Source organism: Grus americana, chromosome 18 (genome assembly GCF_028858705.1).
Source record: "Grus americana isolate bGruAme1 chromosome 18, bGruAme1.mat, whole genome shotgun sequence".
In the NCBI taxonomy this organism is placed as follows: domain Eukaryota; kingdom Metazoa; phylum Chordata; class Aves; order Gruiformes; family Gruidae; genus Grus; species Grus americana.
In genome coordinates this window covers 7,106,111-7,132,096 of record NC_072869.1, presented here as the reverse complement: position 1 = coordinate 7,132,096, position 25,986 = coordinate 7,106,111, and the positions used below count along the sequence as shown (strand labels likewise).

The 25,986-nt window shown below is 57.8% G+C and overlaps 1 protein-coding gene across 15 annotated transcripts in view; it reads left to right on the top strand.

Annotated features, from left to right (window-relative positions):
- The first annotated feature begins 3,722 nt into the window (after window positions 1–3,722).
- The window catches only part of CACNA1G (calcium voltage-gated channel subunit alpha1 G), a 151,497-nt gene continuing 129,233 nt past the window's right edge, over window positions 3,723–25,986 (top strand). For all 15 annotated transcript variants that reach the window (XM_054846273.1, XM_054846271.1, XM_054846272.1 and 12 more), the window contains exon 1: window positions 3,723–4,403. In XM_054846273.1, the coding sequence (XP_054702248.1) occupies window positions 4,162–4,403 (242 nt within the window). In that variant the 5' untranslated portion in view covers window positions 3,723–4,161. The remainder of the gene's footprint in view (window positions 4,404–25,986) is intronic.

Below are 25,986 nucleotides of genomic sequence, written 5' to 3'. Positions count from 1 at the left end.
CTGTCGAAGTGCTCTTCATCAACACTCGAGTCTGTAAATTGGTCGTGGGAGGCCTGCTCTGCCCCCAAACTGTGACATCCGAAACGAAATGTGTGTTTTCTCTCTGGTTCCAAGGCATGAGAAGAGCTTTGGATCTTGTTGCGATTTATCGCTCGGCCCCGAGCCAGATGTCTATATGGGTTCAATCCATAGCTCCCAGAACTGATAGAAATATTATCCCGTCTTATTAAAATCACCCACAGCTACTGCAGCTGTATGTCAACAGCAAAACAAATAGCGACCGGTTCTCATCGGATTGGAGCCTCTCTGTTGAGGCTGTCTTCAATCCGCCTCCTGCTAAAATGGTTACAGATGTAGGCTTTTCCCATTACAGCTCAGCACAGCTCCTGTACAGCCGGCTTCAAATCCCATTACCACGCCGGAGCCGTCTTTGGTGAGCATCAGCTCGGCTAAAGCTCCCCCGCTGACGTGAAACATTGCTCGTGATGCTTTTCCTAGAAGTACCGCTAAGAAAGAGAATGCAAGGAGCTGTGCTCCCCCAAAAGACCCCCAAAATGGCAGGGGGGGGAGCTCTGCTGCGGGGGGAGAGCAGAGCAAGAGGGCTGTGCTGGGATGAAAGCAGGGCTGCTGCTTCTTCCTCCTGCTCCTCCTTGGGTGGCATGGCTCTTGTTCCTGTTGGGGGTCTGCTGAGTAATTTGGGGTGCACTGCATCAGCTGCCGGAGTTTTACTGATGTTGCAGCGTATGAGCCCCTTTCCCCCCCATCTCCTCCAAAAATGCCACAGCCCTAAAATTCCTGCTGCCACCCGAGCTGTCCCTGGCTCACCCCCATCCCTCTCTCCTGTGCTATCTTTGGTATAATTAGGAGGCCAGGACTGTGCGTGTGAGGTGAACGTGACCTCATTAGTTTCTTATGCTGTATTGAAATTTCTTCTCATTTGCATCCCCAATCCCTAAACGTGCAGCTCTGGTCTCCGGGGTTGCTTTCTGCTGCTTTCCATCCCTCTCACCAAGGCTCTGGGATGGAGTCACACTCCCTCTCCTTGACCATCTCAAAGCTGATTCTCCCCCCCACGATGCGTTTGAGGAAGACAAATTCCTGGTTTAGGCTGGGAAGGGCTCCCTGGGGAGCTGCCTGGGCTGGGGCAGCGCAGAGGGGGCTCCCAGTTTAACTCCTCTGCCCACCCACATTGAGACAGTGAAGCTCTGGGTGCTCCCTCTGCTCTGCTGCTGGCTGAAACAGAGGATGACAAACACCCCGGCCGGGCTGTGACAGGCTCCATGCTCTCATCCCTCTAAGATCCACAACCAAGATCATGCAAGAGCATCCTCTTATCTGTGTTTGCTGATGCCAAAATCCTGCTAGTCTGGTGCTGGCTTGAGCCTTCTGATGTTCGGATGCTTCACTTTGAACTTAGAGGATATATGGCTCTGTCGAGTTGTTCTTCTTTTCCTGTCGTAGTTGGAGGGAGAGTGCTCTTTGAGATGGGAAGGTTTGCATCCTCTCTCCTGTGTGATGTTGGATCCCTTTATAGGGCAGGTATCTTCTAAGGCAAAATGTTTTCAATTCTCACGATGAGCATAATTCTCAAAAATGTATGCAATAAACAAAACGAGCCAAATGTAATTAAAATGGAGACAGCATATAATCTGGTAACCCACTTAGAGGCTCAAAGCTTCAGCTTTTAAAAAAATGTTTGCTCCAAATCCATTTAAATAAACAGACCGATACACAAAGGCTCTCTGTACATTATCAGGATACAAAGAGAATAGGATCAAAAGCAGCTGTGGCCAGGCTGCACATATGTAGTGAGGAAATTGCTTGATCTAAGACTGTACCTTGCACATGCAAATGTGTTTGCAGACCTCTCCATGAATTGCATTTATACAACAGCCGAGCTGTCGGGCTGCTGGGCTGGGCTGTGCTGGGAGCGTAAAGGCTGGTGTCTTCCCCCACCACAGAAGCCTTTGCTGGGGAAGTGAGGGAGCTCCTGGCGTGTCAGTATGTCTGCTGGCTTTGGTGGGAGCAGAGAGAGGCCAAAGACCAGCTGAGCTTTGCCCTCTTCATGGGTGCAGACACCGCATCCGGAGGGGGGAATCGCTCAGAAATGTGGGAGAGAAATGGGAGTCCCTGTCCTTGGCAACCACATCACAGGCTCTCCGCTCGCCTGGTGTCACACGCGCTGTGTGCTGCCACACTCGTGTCCCCCTAGGCTTGCAGGAGGGTCTCCTGGTGATGGGGCTGTGGGCTTTGCATCTCCTCCACTGTCCGGACACTGTCTCTCGTGGTTCTGCAGCAGAGCCTGGCTGGCCTTGAAGTTGTGCCAACAGCCATGTGATTTGTCTCGGGCTGGACAGCACAGGCTGTGAATCCAAGATCGTGTGCTCCCAGGCCAGCAGGATTCAGCCCAGAGAGGGCATTTTGGGTCAGACAAAAGCATCTCCCTATTGCTCTTGCAGGTGGTTTTGGGCTAGCCCGTGCTCTGGAGAAGGGGATGCTTATATATAGGTATGACGTGGGGGTGAGAAAGCTATTTCTAAAGTGGCCAGAAATCTTAAACATTAAGAACAGGACCTTGGCTCAGCCTGTGGGGATGTCTGCGCTCAAAATGAGCGGTGCCTGCAGAAAATCCTTTGGCCCTGCCGAAAGAAGGTCTCTGGCTTGCGCCGTGGCCGGGAGCGCCCAGCGTGGCGTGCCCCACGCCGTCCCCGTGTTCCCTCCCGGGGGATGCTTGCGGCACGGTCTGCGCCGTCGGGGCCGGCTCCGGGAGTCGCACCGGCAGAGGGAGCTCCGGCCGCGTCCTCCGAGCCGGGGGGACCGGGGGCACCCGCTGCTCCCGGGGGTGGGGGGTGGCGGGCCCTCCCCTGCTCGGGGCCCGGCTCCCCTGGGAGCTCCTGGCCGCGATCGCGCTCGCCCCGGGGCGACCTGCTCCGGACGGGGTGGCCCCTCGCGGGGACCCACATGTGCCACATGTGCCCACATGGCGGTGACCCCCATGTGCCCAGCCCTGCAGCACCGTCTCCGCTCGCAAGCGGTGGGGGACACGGCGCGGGGGAACCCCCCGGGGCCCTGCAGCAGGGCGAGGAGCACGGGCAAGGCTCGCCGGGGCCGCTGGAGCAGCAGCGAGGAGCGGAGTCGCGGCGCTCGGGAGGGCGCTACCGGGGCTGCAGTTGGCGTACGCCCCGGTACCGGCTCCTGTTGGCCCCGGCGGCCTCCCTCGCCTGGGGCTCCTGCCCTCCCGCAAAGGGGCCGGGGCGGTCTCCCCCTGCCCCGTCTCCCCCTGCCCCGTCTCCCCCTGCCCCGTCTCCCCCTGCCCCGTCTCCCCCTGCCCCATCTCCCCCTGCCCCATCTCCCCCCCCCCCCCCCCCCTTGCCTCTCACCGGCTTCCCCCTCTCCTGGTGCTGCAGTGTGTCCCACCGGGGGCTGCCTCTGCCTAACGCAGTGCAGGGCTTTCCCCCTCCCTCCTTCCCTCCAGCGCTCGGCGCTGCAGGTCCCCCAGGGCAGGGGGGTGACCGGGCCCGACCCCCAGCCGGGCAGCGCCGGGCGGGTGCGCCCCGTCCAGCCCCGCCGCCGCGCCTGGGGACCGTGCCCGGACGGACACCCGCGGCAGCCAATGGGGAGGCGCGGAGGGGCCGGGAACGAGCCCCCATTGGCGGCGGGGGAAGGAGGAGCCGGGACTTGAAGTTGGAGTGAGGGATCCAGCTGTGCGGAGCGCTCGGCTCGGCGCGGCCGCCCGCGGGAGCATCCTCCGCCGCCCGTCCCCGGGGCGCCGGGCAGCACCCCCACCCCCCCCCCCCGCCCCGGGCAGATGTTGGGGCGCGGAGGGGGCAGGCAGAGCCGCTAAGGCGGCCCGCCCCGCGGGTGGGGGCCAGCACCGGGGGCCGCCCCGCCGGCCTCCCTGCCCGCGGCTCGCCCGGCTCGGGCCCCCGGAGGCACGGCGAGGAGGAGCTACGGAGCCCGCAGACGGCAGGGCAGGGCGAGGGGGGCGGCCCGGCCCCGGTGGGGGGCGAGGCAGCGGCTCGCCCGGCCATGCCACCCCGGCGCTGAAGCCGCCCTGCCGCAGCCCCCAGCCCCCCGGCCCCGCCATGGCCGCGCCCCTCTAGGCGCCCCACCGGCTCGCCCCGCGTCGCCCCGGCTCCCCCCGGGGCCGCCGGCCGGAGGATGGACGAGGATGGACCGCGAGCGGCCGAGGAGGAGCCGGAGTCGGGCAGAGCCAAGACTTTCATCCGCCTTAATGACCTGTCCGGGGCCGGGGGCCGCCCGGGGCCGGGGGACAGGGAGGCGGGCAGCGGCGACTCGGAGGCGGAGGCGCTGCCCTACCCGGCGCTGGCCCCCGTCGTTTTCTTCTACCTGAGCCAGGAGAGCCGGCCGCGGAGCTGGTGCCTCCGGCTGGTCTGTAACCCGTATCCTTTGCAGGTGCTCGGCGGCGAGGTAAGCCCCGCGGCCCCCACCCCCCCCCATCCCCGGAGCGGCGGGCAGGGCGGGGGGCACCTCCCGGCTGGAGCCCGCCGGGTGATGGGGAAGGAGCCGGGGTTTGGGAGGACTCATCACCCTCCGGGGGTGGGGGGGCACCCGGGCAATGCTCGCCCCCTGCCCGATGCTCGGTCGGGAAGTTTTTCCGGGCTGTTGCAGGGGGCTCGGCGCTCCCCGCCGGGGTGCGGGGTGGAGGCGGGTGCGGGGCTCCCCTCCCCCGGCCGCCCCGCCACGATGCCCCGTCTCCCGCGGGCTCCGCCGCGCCGCTCCACCGGTAATCGGGGCGGGAGCCCCGGGTGGCCCTTCCTCCCCCGGGAATCGGCCGGCCTCCCGTGTTCCCGCTCCCCCGGCATACCGAGGGACTGTAACCCCAGTCCCCTCCTCTTGCAGAACCGCGCTTCCTCCCTGACCCCGTTTCTCGCCCATTTTAGGCTCCCCGGTCCCTTCCTCGAGGGTTTTAAGGAGGGTGCAGTTGGGGGGAGGTGGTAGTGCTGGAGGGGTTCGTTTGCTGCCCGGCTCCAGGACCCCTAAATAATTCACGGTGTGCGAGGCCGACCGAAGGGCCCGCTCTCTGCAGTGCCCTGGGGGATGCTCCTTGCTCGGAGGGGTCTGGGCAAGGCGGGGATCATGGTCCCCAAGGTGTGCATCGGTCAAGGATTGCTGCTCACCAGGTCCTGGGGTGAGCTGTGACCCCACAAAGGTGACTGGTTTCCTTCCAAACTCCCCGTCTGCTCCTGCACGGGCTCTGTGTCCGAGCTGCTTTCGTCAAGTTTAAGCTTTCAAAAGAAGGAGGGAGGGGAAAGAAATAGAAAAGACAATAGAAAAATTGCTTTTTGCCACGGTCTTGGTGCCTTTAAAGCCTCCCTTGGACTTGAGTTGCAACCAGTACATGGTTTGTAGCATCGCAAGTGTTTTACCATCCCTGAACTCTGGTTCCATTTATTATTTGCAGAAACAAAAACCTGAAATGAAATAAAGCAAAGCGATGTGGCTTCCAGCAGGGGCTGGTGCACGAGAGGCGGCCGCTGCCCGGCTGAATGGGAAGTTACCGGGTCCGTGCAGCTCTGCCTGCGCAAAAGGCGGGCGAGTACGTATGGGCAGCAAACCCACATCTGGAGTGGGAGAGGCTGTGCGGTAGCGGGGAGGACATGTTACATGGTACAGAGGGCCAGAATATCCTGTGCGAGTCCTCCTCCGCTCCTGGTGTGCGGGAACTGTTGGGAATCACATCTCGGCTGAGGTCGATGTGCCTGGGAAGAGCGGTGAGGGTCTGCCAGAGTTGTGAATATTGTTTTACTTGAGCTTCAGCAATAATTTATCTGATAACCAGGCTGCCTTCTTTTCTAAAATGTCCCCCAGGAGGGGAAAAACAAGATTTCTCTTCCCAGTCATGAATAGTCCCAGCAGTTTCCCCCCAAATCTCTTTCACACCAGCTAAGCAGTTCAAAGCTGCATTTATTTAAGCATCTTAGGAAATCTTGCAACTTTGTGAAGCCTTCTGTTTTGGGAAGAAATATTAATGACAGGCTGCAAGTCAGTGTGTTCTTATTGCCTACTGTGACTAATATTATTTATGATTGCTGATTTAAATGTTTTCAAGTATCTTTTTTTTTTTCTCCTTCCTAATTGTTTTGAAGCAGGTGTTAGCACCTGCATGTCTTTAGTTGTTTTCAGTAAAATCCCCCACCCCAATAATGGCTCGAAAAGCATCTTCTCTGTGGCTGCAAATACAAGCAGATTAACTTTTGTCCTTGGAAAATGAGTTGTATTGTGGGCACCTGCAGGCACCGCTGGGAGCAGGGGAACGAGCATTAGGTGCAGCCCTGCAAGCTGGGATTTTCCTAGTCGCTAATTTTTCACTCCTTACCGACAGCAAAAGGCACTTGCCGGGAGCCCCAGAGCCACGGGGATTGTTGCTGCAGGTCTCCGAGTCGTGTGTCTGCATGCGGCTGTTTGTTTTCAGGGTCACTGACCTAGAATTGGGGGACTTTATTTAAAAACAACACAAAAAAAGTGGTTAAGCTTACAGATGAAGGGAAAGCAGTGGCCAATTTGGCACCCACACTGCGTCTCATCACTCGCTGGGCTGTTCAGCAGAGCGGCATCTTGCTCATCCCTTCGGCTCTCTCGGTGCCAGAGCTGAGCCCATTGCTTGTTTATATTTATTAGTTTTATTTTTTTCCTTTAGTGTGGTGGGCCAGTAAAGTGCCCCTTCTCAGGCTGTAATCTTCTAGGAATCGTGCCCTGTTGCTAAAACCGTATAATCACATTGCTGGAAAGTCTTTGTTGCCACCAGCTGCCCTGGAGAGGAGTGACGGTGCTTGGGCTCACGTGGCTGGTGAATCCTGCTCTGGCCCTGGGGCATTTGGGGCTTTTGACGGCTTCTGCTGCTCTCGGGCGGTTTTTACCTTTCTGCAGGTGAGGCTCCTGCCCGTGGAGAAATTGGATGGCTCGTTTGAGCCGTGCCCGTGGAGATGTACGGCTTGCCAAGGCGGGATTGCGGTGCTCTAATCTGGCTGATAAACTTTGCTGTTGATGGGGTATCAGGAGGAGGTGCTGGAGCTGCTCTTGCACCCACAGCTCCCTCGCCCGCCCCGGGAAGGGCAGCTTGTGCCCCTGGGGTGCTGCTCTCCAGCCCTCTCTAGGCAGGGACTGTGGTAGCCGAGGCGGGGATGTGGGGTTAGGGGGAGGGTGACGGTTGATGTGCCGAGTGCCCAGCAAGGATGCCAAGTCCTGTCCAGGTGGTTTGTCAGGCTTTTCTACCGTGTTTCTGTTCAGAGCATCATCTGCCTGGGCCAAGGAGGTTTCTCCCTTGCCATCTGGAGCAGAGATGGGGGGGACCTGTGCTGCTCTCCTGCTCCTCCTCTCCCTTAGGGCTAGAAAGAGGTCATGAAGTTTGTCCTGATCCAGAAATACTCTGGAGCTTAAAATCTTGAGGTTTTAACCCTAAAACTGTTATCAGCCCTGCCAAGCTGTCCTTCCCCCTCCACTCCATTGTGGTCTTTGAGCAAAAACCTCTCTGGGTGCTGAGAGGACCCGGGGAGGGGGGGGACACACCACCCCGGTTTCCCACCCGGCTGTTCCCAGTGGCTCTGGGATGAAAGGCTCTGCCCCGGGAGAGGACCGCCTGGGTCAAAAGGGAAGGAGCAGGGACATGGGTGGGACGTGTTTAATGGTCACAGCGCTGGACCCACGGGCTCGGGGCTGGGAAGGGCTGCGGGGACAGGCAGGCTGTCCCGGTGTGTGCTGGCGAGGCAGCGAGAGGAGAAGCAGGCGTCTGGGGGGGGGAGGAAGGAGGAGGCAGGCTGGTTACTTGACTTTCACTTGTAAAATAAAAGCACCGTGAAGGCTGGGAGGATGAAAGGCTGTAGCGAGGTCTGTGCCAGGCTGCTCCTCTGATCAGAGACAAGAAATGAGGCTATTTCTTGAGAGTTGTGGAGTGATTGAAGAGCGCGGATGGAGAAAGTGGGGAGGATGCTACTGCTTGGTGTTAAGAGCTCTGAATAGGAAAATAACAGTGTAACTGGAAGGGCCTGTGATCTCTATTGTAGTACTGAAATCTGCCTCTTCCCCCGCGCCGTGTCTGCCTGCAGAGCGCTGCTGCCTGGAGAGCAGCACGCCGGCAGCGAGGGGGCTGCAGAAAGCTGAAGAAAGGTGCCGTTCTGGGGAGATGCCCCCAAATTGACTGAGATCCCACCTTTTTCTACTGATTCGGAGGTTGAAGGGCAGCTCCGTGAATGCCCTCGCTGGGGAGAGGAGGTTTGAGCGGCGCTGGGAGGAGCGCTCCCATCTCGCTTGGCTGCTCTGCTGCACGGTCCCCAGGATTTGGGTTTCAAAAATGACTTTAGGAAAGAAATGTATCTTGCTCCGGTCATGGCAAGCAGCCCTGCCTTCTGCCTTTGGTCTGCAATAAAACCAAGAGGGCTCTTCCAGCAGCCGCCTCGCACGGCTCCGCTCGCTTCCCATTAGCGAGAGGTGGATGATCAAAGGCTCCGTCCCGGGGAGCTGCCGAGTGCCCCCAGTTCTTGCTGGAAGTCGGCAGAGCTTCAGATGGCCGACAGCCTCCAGGAGCGGGCCCGGAGCCCTTGGGGCCTCGTGCCAAGGCATAGCTGAGCTCTGTGCTGGGCTGGCTCACGGGACGGCTGGAGTCGCTGTGCCGGAGCTCGGCGCATCGTGGAAGGCAGCGCTGGCCCTGCCGAGGGGGCCGGTCAGCCCTCGCCCGCTGCGCTTGCCCCAAGCCCTGTGGGTCTGCGTGCCGGCACTGCTCCGCATCAGCCTGGCCGGATCCGGCTGCCCTGGAGGGGCACGTCCGCGTGTCCGGCTGCACCGGAGCAAGGAATCTCCGGCGTGGTGGGGACGAGAATTGAACCCGCTGGGCTGTGCTGCGGTTTGGGCTCCCCGGCCCTGGGGGTGCCTCCCGAAGCACTCCCTGTGGGGATGCCCGCAGTTCGGGCAGTGGGTGAGCAGAACCCCCGTCACCTCGGCGGGTGCTTGGGGTCCTCACACCCCCCCCCCCCCCCCGGGCTGGGCCAGCTTGTGGGGAGAGCTGGGTGCTGCATACGGTGCTGTTTGAAGGGCTCAGTTGTAGCACACAGTTAAACCCATGATTTTTGGATTATCAAAAGGGTGCGCGTTGAGGGGAGAGCGTACCTAGTGTCCTTTAAACTTTGTTACGCTTGTTCCAACCTCACTTTGGATTTTAACAAAGCAGAAAGCTTTGATTTGAGAGGTTGGACCTGAAATGGATCTTGTTTTGATTTAAAAACCCCACAAAGGAGTCAGAATCCGTTTGCTTCACCCGCGTCTGATCCGTCCCAGGGCATCTGAACTTGTTTCTCTCCTGTGACCCAGTTCACCAGCCGGCACCTCCTGCCCCTCCCCGGGCAGATGGAAACGCTGCCACCATGGCTGAGCTCCGTGCTCCTTCCGTGGTTCCTGGGGGGAAATGAGAAACACGACTTTCCCGGCTGATGCCAGGCTTTGGGGGGGAGCTCCTGCAGCCCCTCAGCCCCCCGGCTGGGACGGAGCATCCTGCTGCTCCCAGGGCAGGTGCTGGTGCATCCCTGGGCTCACACCTTGGAGGATCCTGGAGAGAACCAGGACCCGTCGCCTTTTACCAAGGGCAGCATGAAGGTGGGGTGGTTATTCCTCTCCTCCTGGGGGACAAATAACTGCAAAACCTCTTCCCTGCTGTTCACAAACCCTTCGGGATTGAGCTCGGCAGGAGCTCGGCGGTATTTACCTCCTGGAGGTAGGTGCGGTGGCGAGCATCCCTCTCATCGCTGCCTCCCCAGCAGAGCTGGGAGCTGCTCGATCCTAATCTAGGTAACGCACCGCATCTCACCAGCCGTCTCTGGAGCCATCCATCGCCCGGCCGTGCCGGCAGCCGGGCACTTCCTTTGCTCCCTGCGTGTGTGTGTGTGTGTGTGTGGTTTTTAAGGAGATTCTTCTGCGAATTCCCTCTTCCAGGCTGTTGTGTCACATCTGGAAGTTTGTGTAGGAGTTTATCCAAGCGCTGGAGTACAGCGCAGCTTTTTCTCATTTAAAAATCATAGGCTGGCATTTTGAAGCAGCCTGGGGGGGGAGGGAGGGAAGGGGAGAGGGAAGCTGTCTGCCAAAAAGGAGACTGGAGCAGAGGAATCGTAATGACTTCCAGAAGTTCTCTTTCTTTCTTCCTTTCTTGCTTTCCCTCCCTCTCTCCCGGCGCGCAGACAAAAGGCTCGGCCTCATGCAGTTCATGGTTATGTCATCCTGGCGCGGGGAGCCCCGGCCGGGAGGGGTGGCCCCGTCCTGCCCGGGGACCCTGCTCTGCTCGGGGACAGCTCTGCTTTGGCTCCTTGTAGGAAATCCGGAACAAGGGCTCCCACGCGGGGCGGCGGGGGCTGTCTCTGGAGACCTGCTTTTCATTTGGGGCCAGGAGCCGAGGCAGGGTGGCGGGGTGGGGGATCGCAGCCTTTTTGCCCAGGACCGGGGGGGCTCAGACCTCGGACAGGCGGGTGGTAATTCGGAATGGGGCCGGACCACCCCAGCCGCCTCTCATCCACGGGGCTGACGTGTCTCCCGGCCGATCCGTGCAGACTTGCTGCTCCCGACTTGATCGGCTTTTGTGCTCTCTTCCCCGTTCAGTAGCACTGAGTGTTGGAGCCGGTCTGGAAATGCCCAGGATTTTATGATGCATAGAAAATTTTCTGCTTTCTTCTCCCCCCCAGACCCCCTGCAGATGTTTTGGCGTTATACTGAAAACTGCTTCTTTCCCATTTTTACTTTAAACTCTGTTTCACTTTTTTTTTCCGTGCAGAAAAGACCAAGTGTTTGATTGCCCCAAGTTCCCTGCCCGGGTCTCTCTCAGCTCTCCTTTCCTTTTTCTACTGTTTTGCTTTGGCCAGAGCGAACCTCCCTGATGGCTTTTTCATTTGGATCATGAAATAATTTTCCCTTGGAAGAGGAGCCCCGGGGAGCCTTTGCCCCCGGCGGCTTTGCTGGCCGCTGCGGATGGGGAGGAAGGTCCGGGGGGAACTGGGGAAGAAGCATCCGGAGTCAGGTTGGGAGGGCTTTGAAGCTTTGCTGTGGTTTGGAGGGGGTTGAATTTCCTAGTTAATTAGGAGGCCTAAGTGTCTCTGGGTTTGTTACGAGGCCAGATCGTGGCTTTCCTTTCCCCGGCGCCTTGGCTCTCTGCTGAGCGACCTAGATGTGAAATATTCCCTTTGGTTGGTGATGCACACGGAGGTTTCCCCCAACCTGGGTTTGTTTGGCTTTGACTTTCGCCAGCCTTGGCCTCTCACCCAGGAATCTGGCCTGGTGCAAAGAGAGGGGAAAAAAAAAAAAAGGAAATTCTCATGGTTTTATATAACGGAGTGAGTAACGACCAATCGTGCTTTGGGATGCTCTCACATCTGCTTCCTACCAAAGCCCCAGCAAAGAAGCTTCGAGCAGATGGAAAAAGCACATATTTCAGCCTGAATATTTGCTGAGAGAAACTTTCAGGCTCGATCTCCGTGATGACTGCCATGGCGCTGGTTCCTGCCTTACGGGAAGCGGGCTGTCGGGGTGCCAGGAGCAGCATCGCGTGCCCGAGGTGCGGCACGGCTGGGCAGGTCCCGACGTGAGCCCCAAGCCGGGGCCGCGCACACGTGTGTGGGACTGGGACGTGCCCGTGACTCAACCCCGAGAAGTTCACCGGTTAGTCACAAGTGGATGGAAATTGTCTATTGGTTTGGCTCCGGTGCCTGAAACGTGGTTTTGGTTGGGATTTTTAATGTGTTTCCTAGGCAAAAGGGACTGGCTGTTGTTTGGTGGGGTTTGGTTTGGTGGGGTTTTTTTTTTCCCCTCGTGTCCTCCCTGCTTTCTCTCTTCCTCTGCCAGGACGCGAAACCCGGGGGTGAGGTCAGGAGGGGGCTGAAAATGAGAACAAAATGCTAAAGCGGGTGATGGGCGAGAGCTGGGAGCTTGGCACAGACAAGCTTATAAAGAAAAGGGGATTTATTTACCGTAATCCATACGCTAGCCCCACACTTACAGGGTTCCTGATGCAAAGCATCCTTATATTTATCTCTAATTTGGGTCTCTTCCAAGAGGTTTTCCCGAGTGCATCCACCGAACCGGCCTCGAGATGCTCCCTGTCCCCGGGGCTGAAGGCAAACCTGCGGCCGGGGGTGGAGCTGGGCGAGGGATTCACGGGGATTCACGCACCCGTGGCAGCCCCACGCCCCGGGGGGGGTTGTGCCTTCAGGATTTCCTGCGATTCCTAACTTAATCAGGTCGGGTTTAGCACTCGCTCCTCCTGCCTCTGAGATGCTGGTGGCCAGAGCAGCCCGAGGCAGAGCCCTCCCCTGCCCAGATGGCGAACAGGACTTGTTAATGATTTGTTAATTCAATTAGAAAGTGCTCGTTAACCCATGGAGAGGCTGAAGCTCCTTTCTGGAGGGCAGGGCTCGCCCCCATGCCTGCAACTCCCTCTGCCAAAACATTTATTTGGTGTTAAGCTGCCAGCCACGCTATGCAAATATAGATGTTAATCATGAATAACGTTCATTTTTAGCTCTGGGTTGAGACTAGACTTGGGAGGAATCCGGCTCTGGGAGGGTGGCGGGAGCGCTGCCTTGAGGGGGGGTGGGCACAGCCCCCCGGGGCCGGGTTGGCCAAATCCTGCGGGAGGGAGGAAGCGTCTGGGCTCCCGCGCAGCCCTGGGGTCTGCAGGAATAAAATGTTCCTTCTGCTGCGGGTTGAACGAGGCTTTCAAGTGCATTCGGTGGGCTGCGCTTTAACCAGCCTCCTCCGTGTCGGCGTTAGCTGCTAATAGCATGAAATCTGGGTCTGGGCTGGCGGTCCCCCCGTGCCTGTGTCGGATGCAGAGTATCTTTAATTTGGGAACCGTTGTGTCTAGATAGCCTGGCTGTAGCAATTCTACCTTAACAGGAGAAAACAGAAACCCCGGTAAGAATGATAAATAACGGGGCCCTGATGCTCCATTGAATTAATGCTTATTTGGGCAGACAGGGAGGAGAGGAATTAAATTAATATCTGACTTGTAACTGCTACTGTATGTGGTTATTGACTTATCTTGCTTTGGAGGACCATAAATATGTCTCGGGATATACCCCTGAGACCATAATCTGCTCGGGGTCACAGTGCAGGTCTGTCTCTGATGCTCCTTCAGAGACTCATCCTGACTTCTGGGGTCAAAAATCCAAATTCCTCTGACAAAGGACCCAGCCACGTGCGGAGGGGAATGTGTTTGCACTTTACTGTGAGCATACAGCATAAATCTTGAAGGCCTCTGCCTCGCATAAATTGCTTTATTGTTTGTAATCCTCCGGTCGGCTCAGTGCTGGAGGGCGCGGAGCCCGATTTGACTCAGGGGAGAGGCACGGGCAAAGCTCCTCGGCTCCGCAGTTGGGATGGATCACAGCTGGAGCCTTGTACTCTTATCCGCTCCCTTTTTCCCTGTGCCCAGGATTTTGTCCCCCTGAGGTAGCTGTTTGGGGGTTGAGGATGCTTTGGTGAGATAAGCTGGGGGGGTCTCAGTGCACCCCTTGATAGCCCTAGCCAAGGGGGTGGGGTATCCGTGAGCCCAGGTAGAGGAACAAGATCTTCCCATGCGGATGCTCTGGATGACGCACTGGATGCGATGCCGACCCCGGGTGAGCCGTGGCACCCCAGCGATGCCGGCCGTGGGGCTGGCACTGGGCATTTCGCGGCTCGGCGTGCCCCATGCCCGGGTGGGTGGGCTTCTCGGCACCCCGGGGCTGTTGTACCCACACGTATGGGGGTGCACGTGGGGTCAGCAGCTTGGGAAGCTCGTGGTTTGGTGATGGTGTGGGCCAGGCTGCCCTGTCGTGGTCCCCTCAAGAGGCTGGTGCTGGGACACCCCCAGTGTGTCCTTCCTCTAGCTAAGGCGGACGTTTCCTTCCCACCCCTTGGGCTCTGTTTTGCATGGGGGATAACTCGGTCCCCTTACGGCAGTGCGTGTTGACCCCATTCTCTGGCACAGCCGCGTTAGCAGAGAAGTCCCCGGGCCAGGCGAGCAGAGCTCCGAGCCCCCGCCCCTGCTCCTCCGCTGCCCCTGACCCATTGCTCCAGGCGCTGGTGCGTCCCCTCGCCTGGGTTAGGCATTGCTGTGTGGTAGGATGCTTCCAGCCCATCCCTTGGGATGGAGCACCTCCCGTCCCCTCCTGCAGCCCCTTCCCTGGGCTCTGCCTCTCCCCTCCAGCCCCGGCCACTGATGTGCAGCTCCCAGAGGAGCAATTCCCCCCCCTCCCCATGGGCATATCGAAGCCCCTTCCTCAAAAACCTCTCGTGGCAGCAGCATGGGAGAATCCTGTCTCCTATGAGGCTGGAAGACAGCGGAGGAGCCCAAGGCCAGCGCAGGGTACCCACAGCGAGGGTGGAGATGCTTCTTCCTTCATCTGTGTGAATGGGCTCTGGCTCCTCCAGCAGTGGATGTTCACATCTTGCAGCTGGGTTTTGGGCTTGGCTTTTTGCTGGGTTTTTCTCTCTTTTCTTGTAGCCCCGTGAAACTGGGCTGTCTCGGCTCCGGGAGCACAGAGGGTTGGGCAAGTGGTGGTCAAATCTGGTGGTGAACTGGGGGACAAAAGGATGCACCAAAAGTGCTTTGCTGTGCCTCCTCCTCACCTCCCCCACATCCCCTCCTTTCTTCTGCCAAATACCTTGATTTTTTCCACCTTTTTTCCTTTTTTTTTTTTTTTTTTTTTACTATTGCCTGGGTTTTGCATTGGGGGCAGGATGGAGGTTCGTGTGTGTGTGTGCGCGCGATGAAGCTATTCGAGGAGTTGTGATCTCTGCATTTCATTTTGCAGTTCAGCTGGAAAGATCTCGTTTCCAAATACACCCACACACACAGGCACAGCAAGAGAGAAAGCAGGCGAGGGAGCTGCTCGAGGGGGATGGGGAGGGCTGGGGGGCCGGGCAGCGTGGGGTGCTTGGGAGCCTTTCCCTGCTTTTGGTGAATCCCCTTTGGAGCGGTCCATAGCCTTTATCTGGGGACAGGAGATGGTACCCTCTGCCTCAACCCTGTATCTCAAGGCTGTGCAGGTGCTTGGCTGCACCCATGGGTGCCTGGCTGCTTTACTTGGGTGCAAAGGGTGCCCCTGAGCCTGGCAGTGGCCCCGAGAGTGGCCGGGGGACTCCAGGGCAGTTGTAGGGTTGCACGCTGTGTGTGTGTGTGTTTACACACGTACTCACCACGGGCTAAGCAGAGCCCAGGGCATGGCAGCACGGGCCCAGACCTGCTTTCGCAATGGGAGAAGAGCAAAGGTATGGAAAGGAGTCACAAAGCTCCTCTCCCAGTGACCTTCAAGCCAAAGTCATCTCGTTTCCAAAGATGAGCTGGTGCTGCAGTGGCTCTTGTAGCCTGTAAGTCCCCTCTCCCTCCGGCGCCTTCCTTGCCAGCTGGGTCCTCACGCTGGTTCTTGGTTTCTGGAGAAGCTGGTGGTGGTGTGGATGCGTCCCCCAGCGCTGGGAGGGATGGGGTTAGTGGAAAGGAAATAAACCTTCATCCTGGTGGGCATCTGGGTGTGCAGCAGCAGGTAAAGGCGAGGGGCTGGCTGAGAAGCTGAGCAGATGGGGACTCAGCGGTGGTGGAAGGTTTTGGAGAGACACCTCAGCGTGCCCGGGCTGCAAGCCAGCAGCAAGCTCTCCCCTGCAGCAGCATGCCAGGGGGCTGGCGGGGGCACCTGCCCGAACCCCCAGCTTCGGGGCTGTGGAGCAGCTCGGGGTGCTGGGGTGTGTGTGGGAGCACCCCCTCTTGCAGGGTGCTGCCACGTGTGTCCACGTCCCCCCAGCTCCCCTCTGGGTCCCGCGGGTGAATGCTGGTGGCACGTGTCTCGGCTTGGTCCCCACACACAGAGTCCTCCCGCTGTCCCTCTGGGGTTGGCGCATGATTTTTTCCATCGCTCCAAAAAGCCTGAGCTCATACAACAATACGCCCCGGGGCCAGCACCGCTCCTTTTTGAAGTTCCTTGTTTTGGTATTCCTCAAACTTCGTGTCCTCAGGCATGAAACACAACACCCCTTGGCACTGGAGGCTTTTCCCCAACCCCGTGGTTTTGGTTATCCCCAGCGTCCCGCTGCCTGGTGAAACCACTGCCCCATCCCCGAGCCGCCGACGGATGCCATCGCCTCCCAAACTCGCCGCAAATCTTAAAACGGCTGTAAAATAGGATCCTCCAGCCACCTCGGCACGCTGCGGTGTGCCGCCCGGGCGGCCGGGGGAAAGGCAGCCACCGAAGCGTGCTCCCGGCAGTGTTTGTCTTAGCCGGGGGCCACGGCCAGAGCCGGACCTCTGCCAGGCAGCAAAAATGCCGGAGCAGTGAGTTTGTCCCACGGTGTTTGATTTGTGGTTGTGGTGGAAGCGGGGTCAGGAGTGAACGCGGAGGATGCGGCAGAAAAGAGCAATTTTGACACGGTCACAGAAACATCTCGTGGTGCTAGAAGTTGGGATTTTCTTTTTGTTTTTCCTCCTCTGCTGCCGGCCGTGCTGGCTGCGAGGTGAAGTTTATGAGAGAAATAGCAGCGGTTCCGGGAAATATTTTGCCTAGCTTGTATTGTTGTATTTTATTTTCTTTTTTCTGGCAGCGGATGAAGGAAACGGGAACACAAACAGCTTGGCCGTTGGCTTATTGGTCCAGAAATCAGCCTGGCCAGCGAGCAGCTGCTTCGGTGGGGAGAGAAAATACTCGAAAGCGGATGGGATTTTCATTGCTTTCGCTCCTTTCTCTTTCCGTCCCCGCTCCCGGCCAGCTCTTGGGATGCTGTTAAATGAGGGGGAACACATCTGAAGGCAGAGAGTGCTAGGGCAAGGATGTGCATTGATGCTCCTGGCCTCCTTTGCGTTCTCGCTGATTAAAATCTTAAATTCTTCCATTTTTTGACAAGATTTGGGGTTTCTGTGCCGAGCCGGAGAGTCTCTATGGCAACAGCTAAAGGCAACTTTTATTCCTAACCCTTTGTTTTTCTCGCAGAGGGGGAAGAGGACGGGTGCGTGATGCTGGGGTACAGATAACTATTTGAACCCCCCTAACATTTAGGGCAGTGAGCTCTGGGAGAGGGCTGCCACTGGTTTAATTCAAGTAGAGAATTGCTTTGTGCCTATGAAGCCAAGGGGCTGGGACGAGCTCTCCCCTCTGCCAGCAAAGGTATTTTTTGACTGTGGGAGAGAGTGGGGTCGCATCCATCCCTGCATCCATCCTACCCCAAGGCCAGGGGTTCCCCGCTTGAGTTTGCCGTGTCCGGAGGAGTTTGGAGCCGTTCTCGGAGCGTGATTGCGGCAGCATTTCAAGACGCAATTAAAACCCTAACCTTTCAGGAAAAGTCTTGCAGCATGTAATAGAAAGGAAACCAGCTGGGCTAGATTGAAGCATAATAGGTGTGGGGAGTAATTTTTAGAATCCTATACTGTAGGTCTTTCTAGAAAGATACTATACAATTTAATAATGTGTTAGATTCCTATATGTTATGTTTAAATCATCCTATAGTATTGTGTAGGAGGAATCTAATTTTCCACTACAGGGTAATATACCTTTCTATAGGGTTTCAGTTGTGGGGTTTTTTCGTCCAATGGAGTTAAATGAAAAATTATATCCTTCCTAGAAAATCTAACAAAATGATGAGAAAATAATACCTTTATTTAATAAAGCATGTAAGTATTTTCCATGGGGGTTTATACGGCCGTATAAAAACCCACTTTGAGCTTGTTGGGGAAGTGGTTTGCGATCAGATAGAGATGGGTTCAGATGCGGTCCTGGCTGGGCAGTGCAGGGGCTCTGCAGCGGGGGCTTGGGCCTGTCTAAAGCGGGGAAAAATAAAAAAGAAATAAAAATCCAGGACTTCCTTTTCTCTCTGTTTCCCTTCCTGGAATGCGATTAGAGCAAAGACGGAGCAGTGGGTTCAGGGCTGTGAAGCGGCGCTTGGGAGCTAGAGGGAGTGGGGTGAGGCTTGGGGCCAGATCCTGTACTGGGGTCCCAGGGGCTGGGGGCTGGTGCTGGTAGCCCGAGTGGCTGCAGGGGCAGGAGGAGGGAGCAAGGAGCTCTCTGCACCCGGAGAAACGGGCTTGGGAAATAGGCAGGGGCTGTACCGCGCTGTGTGGCTGTCTGCAGCAGGCTGAGGAAGGCAGGAGGAGGAGGAGGAGGAGGGAAGGACTGAAAACGTGGCCACGGAGATGTCAAATTAACCTCTGGGCAGTGGCTGCGCTGGTCCGTAGCGAGTGACTGGGCAGCTCGGTGGTCCCGGGTGGTCCTGCGGGAGCCTGCTCTGCTCGGCACCTTGTTCGGGGTCAGACGCGCTCACGTTGCCGGGACGGCTGCGGCCGCGCAAACCACGCGCAGGGAGAAAATTAAAAGCTGTTGCCCGCAGCGAAGCGAGGTATCTAATCCCAGATAAACCCCAGCTTCAGGATCTGATTTTTATTTATTTATTTTTAGCTTTGGTTCCCCATCTAGAAGTCCAGGTTAGGGCTATCTGCGGGACCTTGGGATGGACACTGCTCTTATGTTCATTTTGTGGTTCTTCCTTGTCTGTAAGGGCTGAGTCTTGTTGTGTTTCTGCCTGGTACCGTGTGGTTTTGGTCATAGAGTCATCTCCAAAGCGGAGCAAAGATTCCTCCTCCCTGCTGTGCTAATGGGAGGTGCGACGGGGTTCGGTGGGCAGATGGCGACCGGGCCCTTTGGTGTGCTCGCCTTCAGGGGTTAGAGTCTCTGAACCGATAAATCCACGTCGCTGGGATGCTCTGCTCAGGTATGGGCAAGGCCAGGGCACATGATGGCTTGGGGGTTGATCCCGTTCTCCATGGGGAAAATGTGGGGCTGAGCCCCCTCTTTATCTTAGCTCGGAGGTGCCCATCACCGTGGCCTCGAGGCCCTGCCTGGTCCTGGGGACCTGCATGGACAGATTCCCACCGGGCTCCCAGGGAGCTGGTGCCATCCCAGAGAGAGGCGCGGGGGAAGCTGGTGGCCCTGGTCCTTCCAGGTCCCCAGAGGACAAGCGCCTTTTAATAGCCATGGCAACTAATAAGCCCTGCGTGGTGACATCCCTGCCGTCTCCATGGTAACGGGCCGAACATCACATAGCAACATGTGCCTCACGTACCCATGGAAACGGGCCGGGTAGTTTTTTAGCATCGCTGCGTTAAATCTCTGCTCTGGGGAGTGTGGGGGGGTTTATCCCGAGGTGAACCCGTTTCTGCGGGGAGGGGGGAGCCTGGGGAGAAACCGTGGGGGGCTCGGGGGCTGCGGAGCCCCGGGGGCTTTGTGGGAATCTGGCTTGTAAGGTGACCCCGGGGTGCAGCCCACTGGGATGTTCCCAGGCTGGTGAAGATGAGGAAGGGGCAAGCTCCCTGGGGTGTGGTGGTGTTTTGGTTTTTTTGGGGTTTTTTTCCCCCACAAAGGCAGCATTTTTTGGGGGGGAAAAATGAATTAATTGTCTGATGGGCTTTTGGTTGCTGAAGGGGGAGAAAAATAAGAGGTACTAAGGGCTGGAAACTACCTCCCCGCAGGCAAAACGTTTCGCAGTAGGATGCTTGCAGGCGCTCGCAGGCTGGTTTTCCTTGCTGCGCCTGGGGTGACCCCACCCTCCGTGTCCCAAGCTGGGGTTTTCCAAGCCGCCAAAATGGGGTGTAGAGGCTGGGAACGTCGCTCCTTGGTGGGCAGCATCCAGCAAGGGGGAGGCAGCAGGACATACACCGGCTCCCCATGTGGCCCCCGCCATAGCTTGCTCAGCGCCTCGTTAACTAGCCCTAGCTGTTACGGGTTAATTAGGATTCGTAGCTGTCCAGTGCGAGGGGTCTGCCGGGGTTATGCCATGGCGGGACCACGGGGGCTCGGAGCAGCCCCGGCTCTTGTACAATGCTGTGGATGCCGAGTCGCACGCACGTGCTGGGTGCAGCGTTTGCACTGAATCGCTTCCGCGAAGGCAGCCGTTTCCCGAATTTATCCACTAACAGGCTGAAAATTTTAGGAATTCATTTATTTGGAGCTGTTGAAGCATTTCTTGCAAATGCATTTCAGCCCTTCTTTCCCTGTCGTTGCAGACCTACCATTAAAAACACATCGCTCGGACACTTAGGAGTATCTCCGGTTTCTGTAAACACTCCTGCAAATAAATGTTATCGCTTTAGGAAGGTTTACAGGTTTGGGGTTTTTTTTAATGGCTGTGAACTGAGCTGGTTAATTTTTTTTTTTTTTGGTGAACTTTCAGGCCAACCTTTTCTCTTTTATTTATTTTTCTCCTCCTGGCTGGCGCTCGGTCTGTGGGGGGGCTGGGAGTCGTGGTTAGGTAACACATTCAGCAGTGTCCAAGTCCTGCTGGCTTTCTGGAGGGCTTAAGCTCTGACTTTGCTCAAGTGCTTGTCAAGCGGGACTTCAAAACGATTGAGGCTTTTCAGAGTTTTACCCATGGTTTATCTGTTGTGGGAAGATAAACCCTGGCCCAGAGCAGGGCTGGTGCTGTGGGAAAGGTGGGTCCTGTCTGGGGTCATGGGTCCGTCCTGGTCAGGCATGAAATCAGTGCAGCGATGGATGGACGTTAAAACTGTGGAAAATCTCAGGGCAAAGCTCTGCTGGCTGGGCTGGCAGCAAAAAGCCACCTCTGCAGTTGTTGTGACATGCCCGTTTTCCTTGGCATGTTGAGGAGCTGGGGCTCTCAAGGCTCCGGTGCCTGCCCGCCCTCCTTCCCAGCTCCATCCTGATGGGAAATCCCTCCCCTTGCCCCAAAATCTTGCTGCACGTCTCGCCCCGTGCCTGTGAAAGGCGCCTTCCAGTGCAATCGGTCCAGAGCGCTTTGCTGCCTCTCCTGTGCTGCTTGTGTTGGACGCTTGATGGGTTAGAGTTCAGGGGGAAAAAAAATAATTGGGTAGCCACAATAAATGGCAAAAAGAAGGAGCGATTTGGCGTCCAGGTAACGCACCAGTATAACCCCGCTGGCCTGAGCTGCCGTGGCCGGTGGGGCTGCTGGTGGCTCTTGAGACTGATTTCCAGCTCAATTTTTAAAGCAGGTCTGGAAATGGTTTCATGTGGAAACGGAGGCTGTGCCGGCCGGTTACCAGAGTGCAAAACACCTGATTTCGTGTGTGTCTGCTTCCCACCGCCTTTGCACCCTGGAAACCTTCTGTAGACAACTTGCTGTACCCCAAGGGAAGAGAAACCCCAGCCTGGGGAGGTCCTTGTCACAGCCCCCTCCCCGCTGTCCGTCCCCAGGCAGAGTTACCTGGCTGTTTTGGGTGGCTTCATTGGGTGCTCCCGCCTCTGCCGGGGAGCTTGTTTGTCCTGCACGGAGCCCGTGCCGGAGCTAGGGTTCCCCGTGGGTGCCTGCAGCACCCTGCTCCCCTCCTTTAGCATCGGAGACCCGGGAAGAGCTTTCTTTGGGTTTATTTTAGACCCTGGGCAGAGTCAGGGAGTACAGCCTGCCTCTCCCTGTCTGACCTACTGAAGTCAGCTTTCGGTTTCCAACGTGGTTTTGGCACCGGGCTGAAGATCCCAGGGCTCCATTCAACCAGCAGCGAGCTGGTAAAAAAATAAAATAAATAGGGAATTGGGGTAAAATCTCCAGCCATTGTTCTTACCCTGACAAGTGTCTTGTGCTTCTGGGATGGGAATTAGCCCCAAGCCATGCACTTCAGCAGGGACCCATGTGCCAGCGTTGGGCAGTTGCCTCCCCCTCCGGCTCCCCGGCGTTGATACGGGCTGGACCCGCCGCGTGCGGGAGGCTCAGCGATAACGACATCAGCGCCGGCCTCGAAGGAGGGCTGCAGCCAGCTCAGCGAGGTTTAATTAAATCTGAAATCCCGGCCGTTTTCTCTCCTGGGCTTTGGCTTGGGATGCCACGGGTAGGAAATCAGTGGAAGGAAATAATGAGAATTAGAGCAACTTCAAGGGCCGTTGCGTTCCCGGCTAGCGGGGGGCTGGCAGCCGGGCGGGCTGCGGTGAGGCAGAGCCGCGCTCCTGCTTTGGGGTGCGCGTGGCGTGGATGGGATAACTCCTGGGGAAAGGCTGTGTCGTCGCTGTAGCTGAGCATCATCCGAATCTGGGATTTGTTCAAACTGGGAGCTCAGAGCTGGCAGTGCCGTCCCCAAATCTCCCTTAATGACTGAGCGTCTCCGAGCCTGGCAGCAAATATCCCCTGCAGTAGGTGTCTTTTTTTTTTTTCCCCCCCTTTTCTATAGAGGCATGCTCATTAAGGCTGCAAAGAGCCTGACTATAAATTAGATACAAATGTACAGTTAACGCCGAGTCTCCCCAAGGCCAGTGTAGGTATTCTGGTATTTAAACTAGCAAAGCCAAGGGGAAGGATCCAGCAAAGGGGGGGGGGAAGAGAAAAAGAGGAAAAAAAGGAAAAGTGGCTCTAATTGAGGTCGGTATTTGAACAGTGAAGACCAATTAATGCTCCTGAATCAATAGGTCTGCGTGACTGAACTAATACATCCCCACCGAGGATTCGTGTGCGTGCAGCACCCAGGCTGCTTTTCCTGAGAGCCTGCCTAGAGTGAACCGCTGCCGCGGCAGAGATTTCGGTGCTGGCAGAGATTTCGGTGTTTGTTTGCAGCCCTGAAGGATGCTGTGGGCTGAAGCCAGGGGTCGGTTGGCGAGGACACTGGTGGGCAGCTCCTTCTGCTTCCAGCCTTGCAGGAACCTGTGAAAATCCACTTATTCCCCCAAACCGTGGTCCCTACCCACTGCGTTTCCACTGCCCAATTTTTCAGGCCGAAGTGGATTAAACTGGGGTGGGTTTCCCGGCCGGGACGTGCAGGCCGTGCCGAGGTGGGATGCGGCCGAGGTGCCGAGCGGCTGCGCTTTCCCCCGGGTTGCCATCGGGATGCCCTGGACCTGCGGGCATCCCTCCCCTCGCCCTTTGGCCACCCAAGCCTTGCCGGGATGGTGGCTTAGCAAACGTGTCCAGCGTTCCCAGACTCACATTTGTATTCTCCTTTATTGCTCTTCCAAGAAAATGTGTCTGCGCGTGGGGAGAGGAGATTATCGCGTTAGTGTTAAATACCCTGGGGGAAGGGAGGGAGGGCTGGTTACGTTATTTGTGCCCGGACTATCTTCCAAGGACAGCCTGCCCGAGCAGCAGCACGTGCTTGTGTGATGTGGCACCCATGGGTGCAGCCACGCTGGGCACCGCGGTGTGCAGGCAGCCGATGCCATCCCGAGGAGTCTGCACTCCCAACAGACACGAGAGAGCATGGCAGGGAGGAGGGAAAAAAAAAAAAATCCTCGTTGTTATTATTCCACGAATTTTATACGCTGAACTGATGCATATGGCAGATGAGATGATTTGCCTCCAGGCGTACAGGAAAAGCGGCGCGAGGCAGGCTCTCTTTGGCAATCCTGTGTCTTAATCATGAGATGAAATTTTCCTGGGGTGGGAAGGGGGTGGAGGGGCTGTGGTTTGTGCACCCGTGGGTCACACCATCCCTGCACCGTGGCTGGTTCTGCCCGCAGAACTGGGTGAGGCTGCAGATTGCCCTGACGCTGCTGCTTTTCATCCCCATCCTTTTGGAAAAGGGGAGAAAGTCGCTGCTATTTCCACCGTCTCGTTCCGTTTCCAGGTTAGGAATCCAGGACGCTCCCAGGTTTGCCGGAGGAAGGTGGGGGAAAGGCTGTAAAACCTGGCTGTGCTCGGGAGACTATTTATGGCTGGGTTTGGTGCCGTGTTCGATACCTTTCGCTGCTGCGTTCCCACCTCCCACGGCCCCGTGCTGCAGCTGGGCTGGAGGAGTGGGAAGGGGAAAACGCCGTTGGCAGCTCCTGCGGGGCCTGATCCTGCCCCGCTCGGGCGGTGGCAGAGATGAGTGCGTCGGGTCTCTGCAAGGAGTTGCGCTGCCTGGCGGGACGGGGAGTAGGTGTCCTTCCTATCGCATTTCACCTTGCCCGGCCGCAGCAGCAGGGGACAGGAGGCTGGTGTCAGTGTCCCTGTGCCAGCTCCCTGCGGGGTGACACAGATCCCGGGACACCCCCCCCCCCCCCGCTGCTGAGGGCGCGTGGGCAGACGGGATGAATGAGCGCTGCTTTCGGAGGTGCTTGCAGCAGGTGCTAACGAGCGTGGCTTGAAATACCTCATCACCGTTAAATATGTGGATTTTATTTTGTTTATTAAAAAAAAAAAAATAGAAAAACACATATGCTGGTCAGGAGCATTGGTGGGAGCTTCCTCCTCCTCCTCCTCCTCCCTTGCCACCAGCAGTGCCCCACAACCACAGCACGATGGTGAGGATGCTGCAGGTTGCGAGGCCGTTGGGTAGCGGGACGGGCGCAGGATGCGTCCCCCCATACTGCTCCGGGTACGGGCAGGCTGCTGGTGCTGGAGGGATGTCAAGGCTCGAGCGCCAGTTTAAATCTGCTCCAGCTGGCTCCCGGGAGTACAGCGTGGCTCTGAGGTGCCCGTGGTCTCAGCGTTTCAGCCCCTGTCCTTGGCTGTCATTTCCCTTCGAGCTGCCAGAGGTGCTCGGCAAACCCAGCACCAACCCGGCGTGTTTAGGAACGGCACAAGCGACGGCTTCCCCTCGCCTCCGGCCCCGTCCTGAGCCTCGGATGGGGAGCGTGATTTATGTTTTCATGCTTTTCTAGCGATTTCTTGTGTGTTCCCACGACTCCAGCTGCCGGGACAGCCGGGGGAGCAGCTGGCTGGGCGAGCTGGCAGCGCTGGGCGCTCCTGGCTCCTCCCGGCTGGCCCACGCCTGCCCAAATAAAAGCTGGGGAGAAAGCGGAGCTCGCAGGCTGGTGCTGGAGGTGCGGCGGGTGGTTTAGCAAACTGGCGTTTTCTAAAATTACTGAGCCTGGTTCCCTGCCAGGGGAATCGCTCGCGCGGTGCCGCGGCCGAGCAGGATGCTGTGCGCCCCGCTTCCCCGGCGTCTCCTTGCTGTCGAAGAGGTTTTCGGCTCGGCATCCTCTGGGGATGGAAGGACACCGGTGGCATGGGTTGGGGCGGCCGGCGCTGGGCAGGCTGCAGGGACCCAACGCATGCGTGTTTGTGGAGAGTAAACGCTTTCACTTCACGTTACATCCCCGCTTGCCATCGGGCAGGCGCTGGCAACTGCTGCCTGCACCCACCCTGCCCTGCCTGCAGCCTGAGCCCGGGCAGCCGCGGCCAAGAGCGGGCACTGGCCAAACTCCAAGCGGCTGTGTCGGCCGCGCTCTGTGGAGCAGCCTTGGTTGATTAAGAAATTGTTGTGTAACCTCTAACAAGGCTCCTCTCTCCTCTCCTCTCCTCTCCGCAGCCACTTGCCTCTCTCCCCTCTAATTAAGCTGGCGCCATTCCCCCTGGGTTTGCCTTCCGCGGAGGGCTGCTGTGTGCCACCTCGCCTGCCCCAATTTTGGGTGGTTTTTTTTAATGCTGGGTCAATAGTGGGGTTGAGGACGAGGACGGGGCCCTGTGCATGTGCTGGTTCAGTTGAGGGATGCCCCAGGGCATCACGAGCATCGCCGCTGCCGTGGGAGGGTGCGGGACGAGGCTGTCGCTACCCCGGCGTCACCGGCTGCGCGTGCCCGAGCTGCCGCTCGCCTGCTGAAAATATGCCGAGTCGCTGAGCACTGCTGCCTGGAAGGAGAAAAAAGCCAAAATATTGATCTTGGAGAGAGGAGGGAGCCAGGAAGGGAGAGCAGGGAGGGATCGCAGCGTGTCGGTGCTCAGCAGCGGCCAGAGGGGATGGCTCCTTGCTGCAGTGACCCCGACGGCCGGGCACGTTCCCTTTGCCCAAGCTCTCGCTCGCTAACGTGCACCGGCCGGCTGAGCTGGGGATGCTGCCGGGAAACCTGAGAGGCTTTGGCTTTGCTAGAAATTAACTGAGGAGAGAGGGTGGGGGGGCAGGGGGGTCCGGCCCCACTTCTCCGCTTGGGACTGGGGGAACAAAAGAGGAACCCGTGGTGACATTTCGAGCATTGCACAACTTGGCACACTTGGCAGTGGGTTGGCTTTCTCATGCTGTTCCCTCCACGCACACCCTTCTTTCCTGGCCCCAGCTCTCCTCTTCCTCCTTGGGGGAGCAGCCGGTGCTGGAAGCTGCTC